The sequence below is a fragment of the Tuber melanosporum genome (genome assembly GCF_000151645.1).
Source record: "Tuber melanosporum whole genome shotgun sequence assembly, scaffold_6, strain Mel28".
NCBI lineage: Eukaryota > Fungi > Ascomycota > Pezizomycetes > Pezizales > Tuberaceae > Tuber > Tuber melanosporum.
This window is the reverse complement of record NW_003299106.1, coordinates 95,729-116,614: the sequence shown is the minus strand read 5'-3', so window position 1 is coordinate 116,614 and position 20,886 is coordinate 95,729. Positions and strand designations below refer to the sequence as shown.

Here is a 20,886-nt window from a genome sequence, read left to right as displayed (position 1 = left end):
CTAGGCTTTGATACATCAGCCCCGGGTGCCAGCCACCGCACAGCAACGAAACAAACCCCTTTGTCTTATTGAGAGATCGGATCCTGTTTTGGCGGCGTCGAGGGCTGATAATACGATGCCCGCAAATCCTGTTCCACCCATGTCTCTCGCCGTCAGTGCCAAAAATCACGGGAGATCGGCATCGCAGCAACCGACACCCTTGCTCTGTGCTATCTCACTAGATGCCCCTCACGTTGAAGATGTGGGGAAACTTTTAACCTACCATTTCTTACCGCCGAAATGCGATCTAGACCTTTGTTGACTGCAACTCTGCATGGTAAAGTTTAGTGCGGGGTGTTCTGGCATCTCTCTCGGCACTTGATGCGCTGCCATTGTATCTTTCCTAAAAGCTGGATTCGTCCCAGGGAGGATCTGTCAAACTACCTCTCACTATTTGCATTAAAGCGTAGCGATTTTAGAGTCTTCTTGCCTTCTGGTTTGCTCGGCTGACCTCGTTCATAATCCGACCTCTACGAAAAGGTGACAGTGGTAACATCTTAGGCTCTCGTTGGGTATATATCCCCGCTTGGGAGAGTGACAAATCAATCACCGTACGCATCTTCACTACGGTAGGGGCGTCTGACCCTCCGAGTTTATGTATGTTAATAGATCTCACTGAATATCGGATGAGAGGGCTAAAGAATCATAGGAAAGACGCGATATTGCCCTTGTGAGCTGTTTATCAAACACAGTGGGGGATTGACATCGGAGCTAGAAATTCCAAGGAAATTCTGACTACATTTAGCGTATTCTTTCAACGATATACCTCTTCCACGATAACTCACCACCGAAGGCCCCCGTGGACCGACTACAGTGCCGAAAACAAGCTAGCCAGCGGATACCCTGCACATGGAACTCGAGATCTGCGGAATCCTTCACTCCCCGAACCCACGATTGACTCCAGGGCTGGATGATAACCATGACCTGGCTTGGGCGTCAATGCCTTGCTTCTTTCAGCGCTTTTGTAACCCCGATTATTTGGCGATATCCCTATCGGATTCCTTGAATTAGGTCTGTATAGCCGCAGATTTTCATAAAAGTTCGGGTAGTTGAGCCGGCATTAGGATGACATCCATGTGCTTACGCTGCAATTGAGGTATCAGGTCTAGTGATGTTCAGAAGCCCTGAGCTATTGGAATCAGGGCCTCGGCATATATAGATAGTATCATGTTCTATAAGATGCCTGCAAACCTTTTCGCCTTAAAGGCGTTAAAGCCGAAGCATAATAATCACAGCAAGAGTGTATCCAACATCATTAAGAGTATCCTATTCCTTGACCCCGCAATAGCCAACAGGGTGGCCTTACCACTACCCAACCTACACTTCTTGCACCCTTCCCTTGTGTTCTGTTACAAACCATAATATAAAAGTATTATGAAGAAGCTCCTCTAGGACCGGTTAACTCACATCACTAGCTGGCAGTAACGTTCGGCACGAGGACATTCGCAAAGAGTTAGGAGCAAACGGCGAGGGCCCCCGCCTCGTAGAGGATTCGCCCCGTGATCTTCAAGGATTTTGAAATTGCACTCGAGGTTATCTGCCAGGATCTAGAATGTTATGATATTGTGGTATTATTGATATGATAATATAGTATACGGTGTGATTTTTGGTTCCAAAATGAAAGGTATGATCGCAGGGCGTAGAGAGCCGAATGGGACCTGATTATTATGACATGATACTCCAGAAATAGTGCTAGCTTCATGCCACTGGTTCGGGTCCAAGGACATCCGGGCCCGAAGTGCTCAAATATCTCTATTGTGCCTCGCTGGTTTCAATAGTTTCCCTTTTTCATCAACAGTCACTCACTTTCTTACAGCTTCTTTTCTGAATTGCTGACCATGACACAACCTTAGTTTTGTCCACCTTTTTTTATGGTTAACATGATTAGCGGAGAAACCCTCGAGGCTCCTTGCCTTGCCAGGCGTTTAGACTCGCTACCTTCGAGGCTCCTCGTCTTTAACCGAACGATGGTCACTCATCCTGGTATCATAACTTCCTTCCGCCTTAGTACGGTATAGTAATTGTATTAAGCTATACTCTGGCGAGGGTTAGGGTTACATCTTGTGAGCAACCAGCTGAACCTCACGAGTGTAAAACCCCGGCTACCCTGTAAAAATCCCCGAGTAATTCCAGTTGGTTATTGTCGGAATCAGGGCTTCCGACATCGAGACATCGAGTATAACTTTTACCCCAACAGAAAGAGCCCGACTCCGCGTTCCTTGCCTGGAAAACCCCAGGCAGTTCTTACACTTTATAAAGCCTGCCTCGTTGCCAGTTGATTGGGACTGTTCCATTCTTCAGGATACTAGTGTTGCAAGAAAAAAAAAAATAGGATGTCTCGCGTTACTCCCGTCACTGAATTCATTACCTTCCCTGTGAAGGATGCGGAGAAGGCAATTGGTTCTGAAAATTGGGTTCGCGATATTGCCAAATGTGTTGGGTGCACTGGCGGGAATTGGGGATGGCAGGTTGAGGATGGGGGGAATCTACTTTGGGCTCTAAGTACTATCACCTATCTCACCCCCTCTATCTTCAGTCGGTGGCGGCAACAACGGGAGTAATGGCTTACACTCCCCTAGACTGGACCTCGCACTCGGCGCAGCAGGACTTCCTCAAGCAATCCACCTACCCAACCTTCAAAGAAAAAGTCATTGGTATGACTTCCGGTGCACCGTCCTTCTTCCACGCAGCTCTCACACCGCATGAGCCAACCGAAGTCTTCGAGGCTCCGGTCACGGAATGGTGTAAACTGAGCATCGCCCCGGGCATCGACAAAGACGAGTGGGTATCTGGTTTCAACAACTACAAGGAAACATTGGTGTTGGCCAGCGGTTATCGCGGTCACGCGTGCGGATGGGGGGTCGAGGATCCGGACATGTTCATGGCGGTGATCGGGTGGGAAAGTGTCGAGTCTCACCACAAGTTTTTGAAGGAGGAGGGTGGGAATATGGAGTGGGTTGTTAATGTCTCCGATGTTGAGAGTATGGAGATTTGGCATGTTAAGAAGGGGGGTGCCATCCTTCCTGCTGCTTAAGTGGAGCAAATGAGTTGTGGCGGTTGACAGATAGAATGGGTGGTGAAATTGGGTGGTGAATTCGGTGGAAAAGGAATGCTATATCTGTTTTTGCATGTTCGGTGACCACTATCCCTTGGGCGGTCAGAGGCAGTCACGCTAAGGCCGGGTTTGGCGATGTTAGCTGAACTTGGCTAGAAAATCGGGCCTTCAACCCTCCCACAGCTCAAATGACTCAGTGCTCTTGGTGGGTTTGAAAATCGCAAAGTTCAAATAGCTTCGGGACAGGGTTAGCGTACCTAGTGACGAATTTGACTGTTTCTGAACACCCAAGGGGTGGAATTGTGGCGGGGGCTATGTCGGTTCGTCCGCAATGTCGGGAAGAGACATGCACAGTGTGTGTAGGAACAAGAATTAACATTTGACGTCACCCCGGGTATTCGATTCTGTACCGAGTTCTGAAGTATAACTCCCCTGAGTATCTGCGTTCCCGGAATAGCCCCGAACCGACATAGCCCCCGCTGCGATTTTATGCGGGTACGATACTATACAATCCGGCGCAGACAATCACCAAATATCACTCGCCCAGCAAGCTTTCTCGAGGAGGGTGTCCGTCCTGGGCAAAGGCCCAGTGCCTAGCGTCGGTCCGTACTAAGAAAAAGAGCGACATACTGGACCTTGCGGAGCACTCTCGCTAGTAGATATAACTCGGTTAATTCCACTCTCATTTCTCGTGTGCTGGTGTCTGATGGAAGGAGTGGGATATCCTCCCATTGGCCACCTTACTACGTCCCACACCTACTAATGGTTAGGGTTATTGGAGAACTATTGCAGCGACCGCAACCTGCCTACGTGTACCGTAGAGAAATCTTCATAAACTGCGCAAGCTCTGTCTATAACCCATTGGTTCAACCTCCAGAGTGACACTATGTTACCATGGCTATGATACATGAATTCTCAGAGCAATCAAGGGGGCCCTTGAAACTCGTAACTGTGAGTTTCTTGTGTTCACAGAACTTGATCCAACGGTGTCCTCCGAAGTCCGCGACAACCTTCTAAATCCAAAAGAAACACTGATACCCTTAGTTGGAGGTGAGTATATTCCCAGTACGATAAAGGAAATGCTAAGTATTACTAGAATCCACTTTTCGGCCCCTGACGGCTGACTTAGGGTGGTGATGCCAACCGCCCTTCATGAAAGTGCGGTTATTTGGATAAGAAAGGAAAAACGACTTGTGGATATATCATACTACAAATACCATGACAAAAGTGATCGTCACTTGCCCTTTTCACACCGGGAGTGGCCGTTTTTGCAACAATGCAACAACGGAATCTCAGCTTCAATTGATTTTATATTAGCTTCGGGCAACAGGCGCTGAAATGGACTTCACAATACCTCAATTTCAGTGGATTATATGTGTCTTGCATTGTTGGTTAGGCTATGAGGATGGGGGTTTTCGGGGCAGGTGCTTTTTCGGTGGGTCCCCATGCGGTTTTCGGGGCTTGGCGCAAGTGTTTAGAGGCCTTGGGCCTCTCTCTTGTGGAGTGGCCAATTCCAATGAATGGCAGCTGGAGAGACATGAATCTAGTCCCCAAATTACTGGCTACCTACAGCTATATTTTGGTAATAATTAGAATTGGGGTTCTTGAATTAGTGAGTATTTAGTTGGGGTTAAATTTAGCTGATTTTGGTGTGTTTTCAGTGACACTTGACCTGGCTGACCGTGACTTATGTCCAAGAACTATACCGTCTCCTTACCCCGAGAGCCATCGGGGCATTAACGGATGCCCTTATTAGTATGTCCATTGCTCCATGAAACTCCCTAGCCTATATTGATAATTGGATAGTTCAAGATCGCTTTCTTGGTACATTCGCGGGCTCTTCAAAAACACTAGATCTTGCCTACATCCCCTGTATTAATGGGATAAGGCGGGCGTTCCCAAATGTGGTGCTTGAGTCCGGATGGACCGAGTCGCAGGCGGAATTACTGCGCGACCACGAATTGTGGCAGGAAGGGAGTGCGGGGGCCGTCAGGATCGTTATCTTGTTCAAAATGTATGCACCAGATGTGCGCAGCCGGATCAAGGCCACCTTAATCTTCTCTCGATATGTGGCTGGCCACGTACCGATTATGTCCTCATATGTATGCTCCTCCCTTCCCTATCTTATCTTCCTTTATCGTTCCTATATCCTACCAACCAACCTCCTCATCTTGTAGCCAATCTTTCCCCCTCCTACCCAACCTCTGCCCGATCCATGGATCACGTTTGATGAGCTTTTTGACGGTAGAACTCCAAATGGGCTGAGTCCGGAAACAGCTTCCGCTAAGCATCGAACGACTTCGTATTGTAGTGGAAGCAGAAGTTCGACAGCAGGGACATGACCCTGCTGTCAATTGAGTATTGTATATCAATGGCAAAAGAGAATACATTTATTATTCATTCTGCAAGTGATGGTATCTCAACTTAAAATTCACGGGATGTGGTTGGACATCGCAGTTTACCGGCCTCAGCAAATTGACAATCGGCCGTAATAAATTGGGGAGGTTTTGCTACGACCGTCAGAACATGAACTGTGCTTAACTTGCAGCTAATTATACACTAAAACTTTTACTAAGGACACTACGGAACTTGGTGTGGGTTGGAAAATCTTTTCCTACTATTGGTGTAAAGTGCAGCTTTAGCGCGAGTGAGAATACATTTTGGCAAGTTTCTTTGCAAGTATGTGCTCCGTAGTAAAGAGGAGCGCATTCAGGAAAGTGTGTTGGCGGAGGTGAGGCAAGGGTGGGCGAAAGGTCTCTGATGCGCAGAAACGTTGAGATAGGTTAAGCAAACCTCCGCAATCACTGAATTGGGGCTCGGGAAGGGTATGGGATTGGCTAGGATACACTCCTTTAGGGCAAAATGGATAAGATAGGCTGTGGAAGATGATAAATAGGTGGTGACTGGCCTAAGCCTATAGTCTAACATACTTTGTATTATATCAAAGGGACATTTCGACTATTCAAATCTTGAGATCCTATTTCAACCCCTAACTAAGGCATGACGTAGCCCCCCCGGTCGCAATGGACGCTCTGAATGCGCCGCGCCCATGATGGCCCCATTCTCAGCTGCGATCTGCCCGGCTTCTGTTCGCTGATTCTCGCTATGGTAGCAGTGTATAGGTCCCCTATCTCCTGACCAAGAAATTTGTTTAAGCTTTTCCTCCCTCCGGTGAATGGTTATATCCGTGGGAGTTGCCTTGATGCTGGGGGAGACGGGGAGAAATCTATACGAAATTATTCGTGAGTAAATTGACTCCTATTTGAGAGCGGAAAACTAGGCACCCAGACACACATCTCGGCTATTTTTTTCGGGGTGGTTTCCATCATATCTACTCTCAGACGCTCGTCCACGGCATCGGGCTCTTCGTCCCCATCTAACTTCACCTTCAGGAATTCTCTGGTGCCCTCACTTCCCGGACAAACTAAGGTAATAGTATCCGTTCCAGGGAATTACTTCTCAACCTCACTGTAGATGAAAGGTCTTCCGGTCAGGGCAGCATGGCATTTGACAACTCCCGCACGATAGCATGCAGAGAGCTAAGAAGCCCGGTCCACTAGGCCGTGAGTGGTTGATCTAAGCCACCAATGATATCCGCCCGAGGCCGCCGCCCTATTGCCGTCTTGAGCAATTCGAGGAGTTCTGTAACTCGCGGGCTTACCCCTCCTAAATGCCATTGTGCTTCTTCGAAAGCTTTGCGTATGTCTCCCAGGACGTTCCCTCCCCCTACCAAGTGCCTGAGCATGGCTCCGAGCCTATTCCATGGAGTCTGTTCCTTTCTGTCGAGCTAGTCACAACAGAGCACTGTAACTGCGGTATTTTGTCCGCTGCTATAAAAATGACCGATTGCTTGAGAGGTAAGGTTGTCTGCGGTTGGCGATGTGAACTTTCCCCAGCGATTTCCTGAGTTACCGAATATGAGACTTCCCCACACCTGGATCACCATAATAAAGTAATGCACAGTGAAAGGATTCATCTCCTGTATCCCATCTCCGAAATTCACTTGTACGAAATATCCATTGTTTCACACCCTTCAAGTCGGCTCACCCTTAAATGTTGATGTCGTTTCTGAGGCTCGGGTAGTGACAGCCACTATAGGACTTGGGCCTTGTCATCCGCTATGATTGTGTCGAGTATTAGGTCAAAACTGTTGATGTTGAAGGACCCGCGTTCCCACTACAATTCATACTACCTGGAGTCTGGCCAATTTGAGTGCGTACGTAAGTAAAGAGGATATCTCAGGGCAACTTAGTAAGGCGGTCAACAGTCTCCCAATGACCAAAGAAAGTCATGTGCAGAATTAAGGTTGTGAGGTGCCACACCCCCCGCACTCTACTCGAGTATCCAGTGGCCCATGGCAATCCACACGAAAGCATGATAATTTGAGAGGTGGGGGGGGTTCCTATTTATGTGGCTCAACCTCCACGAGATGTACCTTGGTTGGGGTGACAGTAGTGGAGAGAAGTCTACGAGTATTATTTTTCAAGCCCAAATGTGGTGTTCAACAAATGTCTGACTGATCAATTCCCTATTCGGGTTTAGGGGGGGGCTTGATCAACAGTTGGGCAGTTGTGTGGTGAAGAAAGCAACTACGCCACGAAACTACATGACAAATGACCAAAATCTTGGGGCTCCGAGTAACCCTCTGCCCATATGCAATAGCAGCTGTGTTCACAAACGTCAGGGAATTAAGAGTACTCCCACCTTAAGCCTTAATAGGAACATGAGAAGTCAGACACTAGCCCCTTAAGGCAAAACCTTGGATAAAAAAAACATTGGAGTTGCATCTCCTAGTAAAGGTCTGAGATTTTCCAATTTTTTTACCGCTATTGGAGATGGATTTTTCTTGGCTCGTTTTCCACCCAACTAGCCCAGCCAGTTGGCGAGGCTTTTACCAGACTGCTTGGCTGCTATACCGCCTCCTTCACTTCGTTCAGGGGGTCCGCACGTATTCAATGGGAAAAGAAGAATCAATTGGTGGCTAATTATATCTTAAGACTACAATTCTTCCGCTCCGCTTAATTGGTCTTCCATTGGAAATAGCAGTATTCCCTGAATAATAATCAGCTACCACAAACAAATTCTCGTGGGGAAAACTCCAGTGGATACTCACCTCCAATCATGCAACCACAAATCCTCCACTTCTGAGTGCTTTGTGAACACAATCCACAACAATTGAGGACTCTTTCATCCATCTCTCCTTCTCCTGCCGCATATTTTCAGACATCACAAAAAATTTGGTTGCCTGAGTAAAACCTGTGTTGTCATATCAGAGCATTTGCCACTGTTCCCCAGTCGTAATGAAACCATACACCATGCCTCTACCATTGCGGTCTCCCATATCTTTCATTGACAATAGGCACTGCCGCTTCGACTCTCCAAGAGAGGACTTTTTTGCCTCCACCACAAAGACAAACTTCTAGTTCTCCGACCCGATGATGTCGACCAGAACGAATTCCTGATATGCACCAGTCTTCCCGTCTACAGCAGCAATCTGTTTCTTTCTAAGTAAGTAAATGTCGCGTTGTGTCTCATCCCTGAAAGCCGTGACAATAGGTGCGAGTATAGTAAAAACCAAGTCGTTGATATTGGCTTCTTTAAAATCGTTGTCTGACTCGGTGGGTATCCTTCACATCCAACAAATTCGATAATATTGTTGTAAACATTTCCCTTGGTTTGCCGGACCTGATCCTTCTTGAGACCTTCTATCTCAAGCTTGATTTCTGCCAACATCTGGCAGACGGAAATGCCGTGACGTTCAAATTGCTTGATCCTAAAGCCCAGTCTCTTCTCGGCATCCTCCATGGTAAGCTTTGAATAGGGAGTCTTATTCTTAATATTAGTGGATCGGTTCTCGCGCTGAATGTTGTTTGATTAGAGGAATTCTAGAGCTAAGAAAACTTCAAGCTTACCAGAATGGTGCTCATTGTCCTAGATACATGGGGGGCTTGTTTGGGGTAGCGGCATATGCCCACGGAATTGAGTACTCGCTTAGTGGCAAGGCTGAGCATTGTGGGATAGTGTTCACCTTGGCTGAATTTAGAAGGTCAGTCTTCAGTTGATAAGATGACCTTAAACGGGCTTACCTTGTCGGTTCTGTGCACTTGCGGCGAACAGTTTGATTTCTCCTTGTTGGGTGGTGGGTTGAACAAGGTTTGCAGGATTGCGTAGAATACTGTCTCACTTATACGAGTTCTTGGGGGCGTGATTAGTAATCTGAACACCAGATACAGAATTTCGGAAATATCTAGTGCAAAGCAACGAAGCAACACCACCAATTTTTATCAATAAGTTATGTTCTATTCTCCACATAAGCTAGAATGCTGGTTAGCATCTCATACCTCCAGCCCAACCCTGCCAAGGTGTACCATTCAAGCGCATGGTAGGGGAGGGGGTAGTGGCTGCGGAGCATTACTTAAAACAGCCGATGTGCACAGTCTGCACTGGACTCCTTCAAGGTAATAACCACCTCCAGTGTCCTCTTCTGCTCAAAAAAAATAATTCTTTGCTAGGCCCAGGAATGGCCAATGGATTTATTAGCGATGTCCTGATCGAGAAGTGTGTCTGTCTGGAAGCCATAGCAAGTGGTAGAAGAATGATTCCATCGGTCTGACATGGACATCTTCGAACGATTTTGGGTTAATTTTCATCGTTCGACCCCTCCAGGAGTTACTTTTTTTCCCCCTTATCGAGCGAGTGCTAATATTGTTCGAGGTTGTTTATCAGAGCCTTCTACAGCTCACATGGATTGGCAAACTCTCTGGTACCATTAAGAGGCTTTTCACTACTTTGGACGGGGATCAACTTATAAAACCACTCTCCAACAAGTCGATGCTTGAGTATGATATAAGCACCAGCACCGCAACCCTTGTGCCCCAAAGTGCCATTTTGATGACTATTGGCAGAACAGGATGGGAGAGCTCGAGAAACAAGCAGCTGGAACCCCCCTAATTACTTCTAATGTGGGCATTCGCTTAACTATACCTGTAATTGTTAAGGAGAAGTCACATGCGCCTCCACCGCAGCTGCCAATGCTAGGTATCATGAAGTGTACTTTTATCTTTCTGCCGCCAGTCTCACTCCAAATCAATTATGTGCTCCTAAAATGGGTCAGTGAGCTCTGCTTCTAAGAGTTTTGCGTCGCCTGTTCCGGACCTTGGCCTACTCCCAAACAATAGCTACAATACGAATACAAACTCCTCCCTCTCCACGAACGAGGTCACCGAAATCAACGGCGCAAAAAGCGTATCCAATTCTCCCAGGTCACCAATGTCGCTGGGGCGGTTCTCCAAGACTGGCTGGAAAATCAATAGGCTCGAGAGGAGTAGGGGGTAGTTTGGCTGGTGCCTGGATTGTTAGTTTTATCATAATAGGTATTATCTTGTTCTTCGAGTAGCGGGTACGTGGGGGGTGGACGAGCTTACCCACAAGAACAGGATTCGGAGGGTATTTGTGTTCATGCCGGCCGGAGCCTGGCGAACGTTAATGATCCTCTGCCCGGCTCCCTAAAGCACTGCCACCTTCCTCCCAACACCTTTTTCGTCCTCTTAGACCTTCAAACAACTATCCTGGTAATTACTGACACCTCCACCCATGCGGGAACACTCCACATGGTCCTCTGCCCCTAGGGTGCAACAAATCCGCTCCCCAGATTAAAACTTACACCACCCTAAACAGATTCAATATCCATAAACTTTACTGTACACCCCTCTTCCGGACCCACATGCCCCGTGACCTCACCTCCCGGATTGAAGGAGGTCTGGCAAAGGATCTGGATAACCAACAAGTGCAAATTCTGCACCTCCGTTCTCTGTTCGTGCAGTAGGGCAGCTAGTTTTTGGGCGAGTGAGTCTAGGTCAAGGTCACCTCCTCCCGAGAACCTATTTTCCACATGGAAAGTCCGGCGAGTTGGCTGAACGAGATGTTAGTGTTTGGGCTGCGGAGAAAGAAGCATAGGGGAGGAAGGAGTGCGCAGGATTGCTATAGAAAAGCAAACAGCCGAGAATGCACTGTAGACCGCTACATAACGATGGTAGTCCGGGGGGGGGGGCACAATTAATCACCCAAAATCACTCGCTTGTATACTTTCCATACGATTGCGGCTACTGGGCTAATAATCCCCTTCAAGGCGTCCATATCAAACTCCGGAAATCCATTGGGGCAACTAACTCTCTACGGAGACATATTTTGCAGCAGAAGATGCGGCATTGAATCCCCAGAACGGCTTAACAGACCGCCGATGTGAGGTATGTTTACCCTCTACCTCCAACCGAGAACGCAGTGATACTGATGCCTCCACCCCCTTGCTATGGGCCAAATTTCAAAAGCTCGAAGGAGAAGTTTACCCAGGCGCGAGGAAGCCTGAGTAAAGTGACGGGTTGTCGGATATGTTCTGTATATTTCAGCAGGATGGTGCAAAGATACATACTGCAAAGGATACTATGGCTTGGTTTGAGGAAAACAATCTACAAGTTATGGAATGGCCACCCAATTCCCCTGATCTCAATCCTATTGAGCACTGTTGGAAGAGGGTAAAGGAAAAGCTACACCAGCGCTTTCCTGACATTCATAAGACTAAGGGTGGTCCAGAAACTGTTAGAAGACATTTAGCAGAAGCTCTTAATGAGGTTTGGACTCATGATATAGAGGGGAATTTTTTTGGAAAGGCTGTGGGAATCTATGCCTAGGAGAGTGGCTGCTGTTTTAGATGCAAAGGGATGGTACACAAAGTATTGATTTTTTTATTCTATAATTTCAGAGTTTTTACAGTAGTGCATGATATCTGCTAGTACTGATAACCCTACATCTACCTCCCGGAGGGACAAGTGCTTAACTAATTCCCATCTCTGTCCTTTTCACTTTCTGCTTTCCCTTCATAAGATGATAGTTATTATTTCTATCTGTTTGCGCTACCCACTATATCACACCACCTACTTCTAGGATTTCCCTAGGGTCCACTGTCAACGGTTTGGACTTGTATTACATTGTGCCCTATCCAAAACAAGTGGGCATGATGGAGAAAATACAATAAAAGGAATTAGATCAAAACGAGAGCAGAGGCGATAACTAGCCCCAAGGGGGGGAGGAAAATTAATTTCGCCTAGGCTCGAAAGGGGACCGCTGGTGTGTCAGACTGGTGCGCTTTCCGTTGGAAGGGAACGTGGGTTCCTGGAGTCGTGCAAAGCATGATAAGTTGAGAGGTTCAATGGGTTCTTACTTTTACGCCTCAGCCCCCCTCCCCACAAAATGTCCCCAAGTTAGGATTTCGGGGGAGAAGTCAATTTTTTATCTTCGATACGACAAGTGTGGCGCCCAACCAATGACTGACTCATAAATTCCCTAATTAGGTTATGGGGGGGATTTGATCAATTTTTGGAGGGTTTCGTGATGTAGAACCGTGTCCTCACCTAATTGACATCAACATGCCGAGGGGCCCGCCGTTGGTACCGGGTGTTCGAAATCACCGGCGATAATTCTGTGTGTCCTCGTCTCTCCGTGTGTGGAAGAATTCTTTTCTTACTTATTTTTCTATTTGTCACTCCTTTGTCAGTTTACTCTTCTCTTCTAGTCACGGATTACTCATCGGGCGAGGGAAATGAATATACCTTGCATGCACACTATGCAATGTCGGGAATTTTTCGAGTCAAGGCAGCAGAATTATAGGTGCTCGGTATGATCGAAGGTGCCGGAACTCTGAAGATATCAGGAGGACTCTGCAGAGGCATTACCGTAAGAGCGAACAGCGTTTGTCATTTCTGCTCGCTGCAGTGGCCTGAGCACTGAGTTGGGAGGAGTCTGAATTTTCTATATAAAGGCACTTAGTTTTCCTGTAGATAGAAAGGATAAGCAGCCAGGATGCTAAGTTCCAAGTATCTAAACTATTATCTCCTCATCTTCGCTTTTTCCATTCCTGCGTTCTAGTTTCCCCATCGGCATCTCATAACGCCGGGCTGAGGTCAGGGCGGCTTAGGTTAATGTTTCTGGCGTTGTGGAAGGGATTCACGGGGTTTATGATACAACCATGCACTTGATCAACTAACAGAGAGCACGTTGCCAAACTTTATCTATCCTCGTGGGTGCCAATCCTTTATCTATACTGGCACAAGTATGATAGTACGATAATTCAGTAAAATGCTGTCTCTAGCCCGCATCCCCTTTCAACCGACCGCTCCTATTGAAATAACCTAGAATGCAATATGGCCATTCCTACCCTGGTTAGGCACCCCGAAGAATATCACCCGAAGCCCCCCACCTTACGGCCGATAACCCCGAACTCTTTCGCTGCAACCTCGAACAAATTTTCATTACCCACCACATCGGCCTTTACTCGCCTCTAATCTACCCGCCCCTTGATGCGTTTCTCCGCTAAGCCCTTGTAATCAGCCATAATGTCATCGGAGGGTGGTGGGGGCCCAGGTGGCCACGGAAGCCCAACTGCGACCAACCCACCAAGTTTCGGTATCTTAATGCAAAGGCCGAAAATGCAATGGAGATAACCGTTAGTGCGCTAGCGGATGCCTGTCGAGAAGCTGCAGGTTGGCTTTACCAGTGAAGGCTTAGGACGGCCCCACCTTCTGTTGTGCCGCGGTTATACAGAAACTAGGCCTTATGTGGGGATTTGTTTGCTTGACCATGGGCTTGTGTACTGAGAAAGGGGTATGGTAGTATGTGCTCATGCGTTCATGCGCTCCCACCTACGGTTAGAAGGGAAATGACCACAATGGTAGCTGAAAGCTTGAAGCGCATTGTTGCCGATAATTGTGGGAGGTATCGCACCTATATATTCTTCTGGTCTTGGGAAGATGCTTTCAAATTTTGCGAACTTGAGCTGTAGATTAAATACCCAGGAGGAATCAAGCCTTTCTCAGCCGAAGGGGGAACAAAGGATAAAATCAAAAAAATGGTTTTACGAGGTGCTATATAGGCGTGGTTCGACGGTGGAATTTACTCATGAAGCGGGATTCCGTTGACACGTGTAAGGCGGTGGTATGGAGTGTCTTCCCACTCTAGCAATTGGCACTCCCTGGCAGCGGAGGAATAAGCGAGTGATATCTTGTGCAACCTGAACTCTAGGTATAAAACGTGCTTCGCCCATTTTTAACTCCATGTCGCAAATAGCTTAAAGTTACGGTAGCGCTAGTCGGTTAATGTTTGGCCAATCAGGGGTGGAAGCACTCTTGGTCACCCAAGCGAGTAGTAAAGTTCCCCGCATATGACAAGATCGAGAGGCACAGGGCAGAAGCACGACCGTACACCGTTGCACAAAGCCTGTACTCAGATCGGACATCATTGCCTAGTCTGGCTTTACTCTTGGCCTTTCGCGAAGTGCCGGCACTGTTGTATAATACCCTTGAACTAGGCATACATTCTGTCGCGAACCTTTGGTTTTCTCGGATGGGTTCCTAAGCTGGGAAATATTCGAACAGCTGGACAGTTCACCCTGGCGGGAGACTACCGCCGACATGGTACGTGGAGAGCTGGGAAGCCGTCGTTAGGACGGCTAAAGGCGTAGGGATAGTGTGGTAGTTGACAATCCGATAACGGGTTTTGCGAATTCTCGCCGCTGGGTATAGCCTTTCAATAGTTGATGGCTTATGTCCTTGTGAACGTCTGGGCAGTAGTACAGTACAAGGAAGCCAGCTGTTTATCAGGCCATCTGTCCCAGTAAGACCCGTGGGCAAGCTCGTACCCCAAACTCGGTATTAAAGTTCAGGCTTGCTCCCGTCAACTCTCATATCCACCGATATATCTAGATCTCTGATGCAGACTGAGGGCTAAGTATAAACATGACATTTTGCTAGTACGGATTGTAGTACCGGCCCCTAACATGGCCGCTGCGAGTGATCATGAGATATTATTCAAGAAGGATCTTTCGTGAGAAAAAACCCTCCGGAGAGTGATCTATCCTCTCTTCAAATTAGTCGGAGTCTATTGGCTTTTAAAAATTACTGTAGATAGTAGGTAACTTATACACCTCCTGCTTGGAAATTTTTTTTAATCCATCCCAAGAGCCTACTTAGCTCTCTGCAACTCACAAGCTATACTTGAAGGGAATATTCGTTGCGTGCCGTACATCCAATTGCCCGAGCCGGGGGGGTTTAGTAAAAAATTTCACGGGGGTTATTCGTGATGGCCAGAGCCTCAAACTCAACGGCTCGGTGCCTCCGTAGCCGGCCGTTGAAGTTTTTTAAACTAGTCAGAACCTTAGTGCTCAGGCAGTTAGCCTTAAGCAAGCAGCAGGTACTAAGTAGACACCTCTCCCGTTGGACGATATAAACCTTGCCATCCATAGTGATAAAGCATCTCCTCGGGCTAAGGAGAATGACACCCGGTAGGAGTACATCCTGCTCGTCTAGACTTTCCCCCGCCATCAATAGGCTAGGATGGTTCTACTCTTTCATACGTAGACATAGGTAAATGGGTCGATCGTTCGTCAAAAAAATATTTCTCTAGGCTCCAACACAACCTCTTTGAAGGTACTATACTTGTTGCCAGAATTGGTCATGGGAGAATGTTTATATCATATCCTTAACATCCCTCAGATTCCGTGCAGACATCAAACTTTAATCCTATTTTTTTTATTTTGTTCTCTTTTCCTCTTTTAAGACCTGCATGCCAGCTAAGCCGGACATATGCACACCCCAGACGTGCACACCTTAAATTTAGAGCACTCTTTTGGTTTTTATTGCAACACCAGAAAGCGAACACTAGCATGCGTTCAACAACACGATCATTACTTCCAAATGGCTACGATAACAAACCCCAGTGCACACATCCGAGAATTTACCGAAAAACACCGCGAGAGAGATATCCTCAGAGACAATCATGCAAACGAGACCTTCCTCGGGATAGAAAGGCCAGATAAGCACTGCTGGATGTATTTCGAGATATGGCTACACACGCTCAAGTCATGTTGTTGAGTGAGACTAGGTTGGGCTCAAGGGAATACTGGGTGGTTATTGACATATATTTTTTCATGTATATATAGCTGGGTTCCTTCCAACTCTTTTTCCTAGAGAACGATACCACGGTCACACATCAACCTCACCTCTTCCGACACATCTCTGCAAGCCCTTTGAAACAGCCATCTTTCTAGCGTTCCCGTCCTCTACTACCATAAATTATTCTAAGCTTAGATCATGAGACACCTCTTCTCCCTCGTCGCAACACTTGTACCTTTTATTACTAGGATCACTGCAGCCCCATTAGACGGTCTTGCGCAGCGTTTTGTAGATGAGAAAATTCCCAACGCCTGGATTGTGCAGCTCAAGGGGGAACCTAGCTCCCAAAACCTTGATGAACACCTCTCCTGGCTAAGTTCAGTCACCCAAGAGGTCACCGGTTTTGCCGGGGCAGAACGAAAGTACAACTTTGCCGGGTTCGTGGGATATAGCGGGAAGTTCGACGATAGCACGGTTCAACAGATACGCGCAAGGCCGGAAGTGAGTCAACGGCTCCGCTGTTAATGTGAAGATAGTTGACCTAAAACTCCTTTCTAGGTGGCCCTTGTCGAGCAGGACGGTGTCGTCAACGCCGATAGAACATGTGTTAACCAAACATTGCCCATGCCGGGTTTGTGGGGCCTGGGTAGAATATCTTTCCGCCCTGGGGGTAGCAAAGGGGTGTATGTGTATAATGACACCTCCCCATACTGCAACAGCCGCACCGGTCCACCCACCGCATATGTCATAGACTCAGGCGTATTCACCAAGCACAAAGACTTTGGCCGCAGAGCAACCCATCTGTGGAAGGCAGAATCATCCTGGAGTCCGGAAGATAAATGCGGTCACGGCACTCACGTCGCCGGCACAATTATAGGAAAGACTTATGGTGTCGCCAAGCATGCCATTGTTTTTTCCGTCAAGGTTTTGGAAGGCACCCATCATGGTTTTTGTTCCGGAAGCTGGGCTGGAGTCATTGCCGGGATTGACTATGCATATAAACACGCATACGAGGCCGGAAAGGTCCCCCTATCTGTTATAAACTTGTCACTTGGTAAGTTCGGCTCCCTTCTAGGAAGATAGCGACAGAATTGTGATCTATTAACGCTTGGCTAGGTGGTGGTTTCAATGCTGCCACCAACAATGCGGTACAAAAAGCGGTTGCGGGAGGCCTGACAGTTGTGGTATCAGCTGGCAACGCGGGTGTATGTCTCCAGAAACCCGCAAAGCTTCTTTGTTTCGCTTCTCAAATTGACATTCCTGTAGGAAAATGCGTGCAACTTTAGTCCCGCTTCGGCGCCAGATGCAATCACAGTGGCAGCATCCGATATCAATGATGAATTAGGCCCTTTCAGCAATTATGGATGTTGTGTGGATATTCACGCTCCTGGAGTTGAAGTGTTGTCAACCTGGATCGCGAATGAAACAGCAACCACCACATTCAGTGGGACTAGTATGGCGGCCCCACATATTTCTGGTTTGATACTGTATAGAAAATGCTTAACAGCTACATCACGAACGCCGAGATCGGATAAGAGGGAGCTTGTCAAGCAAAGTGTTCTAGGGGTTATCAAGGGCAAACTCTGTGCCCAGGGCAGCTCTCAAAAGTGCTGTTCACCAAATCTTCTAGCTAACAATGGCGGATGCACGTAACTCACGAACAGAGGAAAGGTGGAAAAGGTGGATTCCGGTTGAGGTAGTGGGGTGGACATTTTTTCCTCTCATGAATTTTGTTCCTAAAACCATATAAATCTTGATCCGGACTTCCTGTCATTTGCTCCTACGCTCAAGATAGTACCGAATGTGAAAGTCCATATAGTGTAGTATACTGCCGGGAGGTAGCATTCACCTCGCCCAGCTGCTTACTACCTTTCTCAGGGAATTTACTCAAAAGTACAGCGACCTCCATACAACCTAGTTCCCACGTGGAACATTCAAACCCTTGATGCTTAACTACGTAGAATTGGGCAGTTCCAATCACTCTTCTAGTCACTGGCTTTAACGTAAACCATAGTTGCCCTAAATTATTTATTCAGAGAACGGTGATACTATCATATCCCTCATACAAGTGACCTTGTTGCAGCAGTCCACACTGCAAAGGGGTACTATTCGAATCGGCTGAGGCGAGCCTCTCCTTAGCCATGAGTACCTACTTCCCGTATGTATGCAACAGGAGTGAGTCACAACTCACTACTCGCAATCGGGGTATTTGCAAGCAGGGAAGAATCGAATGGGGGGCTGCACAGCCCGTGGCATAGAATATTCTTCCACTACATGATGATCGCGTGTACTAATCTAGAGTTTCTTCCAGAACCTGTGATAATATATTAGAACTCAAAATCTGACTTGTGTTACTGGTTTATGCCGGTCCCTTGTATGAGGAGCGCCCGGCCACACGCTATCCCGGGATACAGGAGTACTCAGAGAAACAGCACAGCAAAGCCTACAATAAATTTCTGGAATTAAGAAACACGTAGTTTTTGGCGGAGCATAGCTTTTTTGCATTTAGTAAATAACCACGGCATAACATTTACTATATTTCAACTTGTACCCCTCCTCCATTTCCACCGCTAAAAACACTTGGGATCCCTACACCCCCCAACGAGCGGTCTTTGTTAAACAGTAACTTAGTCGTTTAAGTTTATCCTCGGAAAATTTCCCTCATAATACCATTCGCGTCCGGTGACGGCCGCGGGCTCCCGGATCGAATTTTAGTTTCGGCCAGCCACCTACAACTGCACTATGTATGGATATCGCGCTTCCCGGAGTTATTCTTTTGTTAGCTACTGAAACTCTGTGGGCAATTTTATCTCTTACCTATCTCAACCAAGCGCACTTGAATTAATCCCCTTGGGCCTGCAGGGGTTGGGTTAGGGGGGCTGGGTCCCGAGTGACATTCTGTGAAGCTAGAAACCTGTTTGGTAAACTCAGTTAAGAGCACCATCGCTTCCGTAGATTTTCCTGATATGGTAGCCCCGGCGGCGCATATTATGCTAGTGCCATTGCTGACACGACACTCTTCTCCCCTCAGCACAGTTTTTATCAACTGTTCGCTCCAAGGATTTCTTACGTATCTTATCCTACACTACTTTCCACGCTGCCTCTAGCGGGTGCCCCAAGACTGGTTCCCGAGCAGAGGACTCAAGTTAACCCTTGCGTTTGACTCGAGAGTATCCCTATTTTTGGCGCAGAAGTTTTCCCTCTTATACTCCCCGTGCCCTAAGTTTTAACTTTATTCGTAATGCTTCCAATATAAAGTATAACTTATGCCAATTTTGGCCCTTTCGGGTGCTGGTTTAGGTGGTGGATTTTGTACAGGGAACCCTGGGGGACTGGTACTCTGCTCGGCTTTGGCTACGTGAAAAAAGGGTTCACATACCTTCCACTTTTACTACCTGTGGAACCAATCTTGGGGGTCTCTGCTATCATCCAGATATTATAAAAACAAAAGCCAGGTCTGGGATCAAAGTTGGCACAGCAGAGATATTGGGGATTTTATGATATAACCGCTAACACCATTCTTGCCTCTCATGCACCTGGCACCGCCTGGATTGGACTACCAATTGGTTGATGGATCTTTTTTGATTTTATGGTCCGGGCTCGGTACGCTGGTCCTGAATTTTGATCTGTGTGAACATGATACTCTCTACTCACAGGTGTATCTGTAGGCACCTCTTTTAACAAAACATAGCCATTTTTTGTTGCAGCGTTTGCGTCTCTTGTCACTTGCCTAGCTCCTTTGGCATGGACCAATAAAACAAACAAGTACCTTACTTCAATATTTTGGAAGACAACTCAATTCCTAGTGGTTAAAAGGGGTTTGCTCAGAAGTGAGAATAAGTGTCACAGGCAATGATGAATACTTCTTCCAACATTTTATTGTTGGTGTGTTGTTTCTTTTATTTTAGTTTTCTAGCTCTTTTATTTACAACCAAGATGAGTCAAAAGCCATGACAATTGGAACATTGAGGGGATTTACTTTCAGATGTTTGCAAATAACATAAAGCCATTTTGTTCTTACTGAAAGATCACTTTACATTTTCCTCAGCTCCACTAGTCAAACTCGAGGCTTTTTTGGGGGTGACATACAAAGGTACAGCCCTTAAGTTTTGTACTTTTTGCTAGCAGAGGGCATTCAGCTAGCAAGGATTAGGAGAGTGAATAGGGAAAGGTCGCTTGTAGCTAGTGGTCAGTGCTTGCCATGGACTTTTTACCTTTTTTTTATTTTTTATTTTTTTGCTGGGCTGCTACCCCCACCCCCCCAGCCCCTCCCCCCTTTTTTCTTTTTCTCTTTCCCCAACTTCTCCTTCAAAACTTTCAATTCAGTACCATCAGTCTCCTCCACTATTCTTTACATACTCAGGCCTTCTCACCCAAGCAACCATACATTTTCATCCTTTACAAGCTCCTCATGTTCTGAGTCTCTCAAGCCGTACCATGAGCAACTTAAATCCAAGAAAGGCACCAGTTGTAGATCCAGGAGATTTCTATCTTCCTTGGCCTTCAGCAATATCTACCTTGCGACCAGCAAACCTCATAAATGAAATGTCAACATTAGAAGACACAAATGACCTGGAGAATACAGGAGACAATGATTTCAGCTTCTCCTCCCTCTCTGATGATGACTTTCAAGATCCTCAACCAGAAGATTCCATCTCCAATGTTGGCCGCAGTGACCTTACTACTGGTAGCTGCTTTCCTTCAAGTATGTTCTCTATTGAATTACAATTATCCATCCAAGTCCTCTAGAACCTGTTTGATTTCCAAGCTATCAAGGCATCTACTTTTGTAAATAATAAACTAAATATTTAGAAGAAGTTAATGCAGGTCCAGACGAACTTGAAGGCAGCT

General features: G+C 46.9%; 1 protein-coding gene across 1 annotated transcript; it reads left to right on the top strand.

Moving 5' to 3' along the window:
* Window positions 1–16,233: 16,233 nt before the first annotated feature.
* On the top strand, window positions 16,234–17,688 carry GSTUM_00009607001 (uncharacterized protein; the record flags this gene model as incomplete). Its single annotated transcript, XM_002840809.1, has 4 exons — window positions 16,234–16,536; window positions 16,594–17,089; window positions 17,152–17,240; window positions 17,302–17,688. The coding sequence occupies 4 exons, from the start codon at window positions 16,234–16,236 to the stop codon at window positions 17,686–17,688; spliced, it is 1,275 nt and encodes a 424-aa protein (XP_002840855.1).
* Between the last annotated feature and the right edge of the window lie 3,198 nt (window positions 17,689–20,886).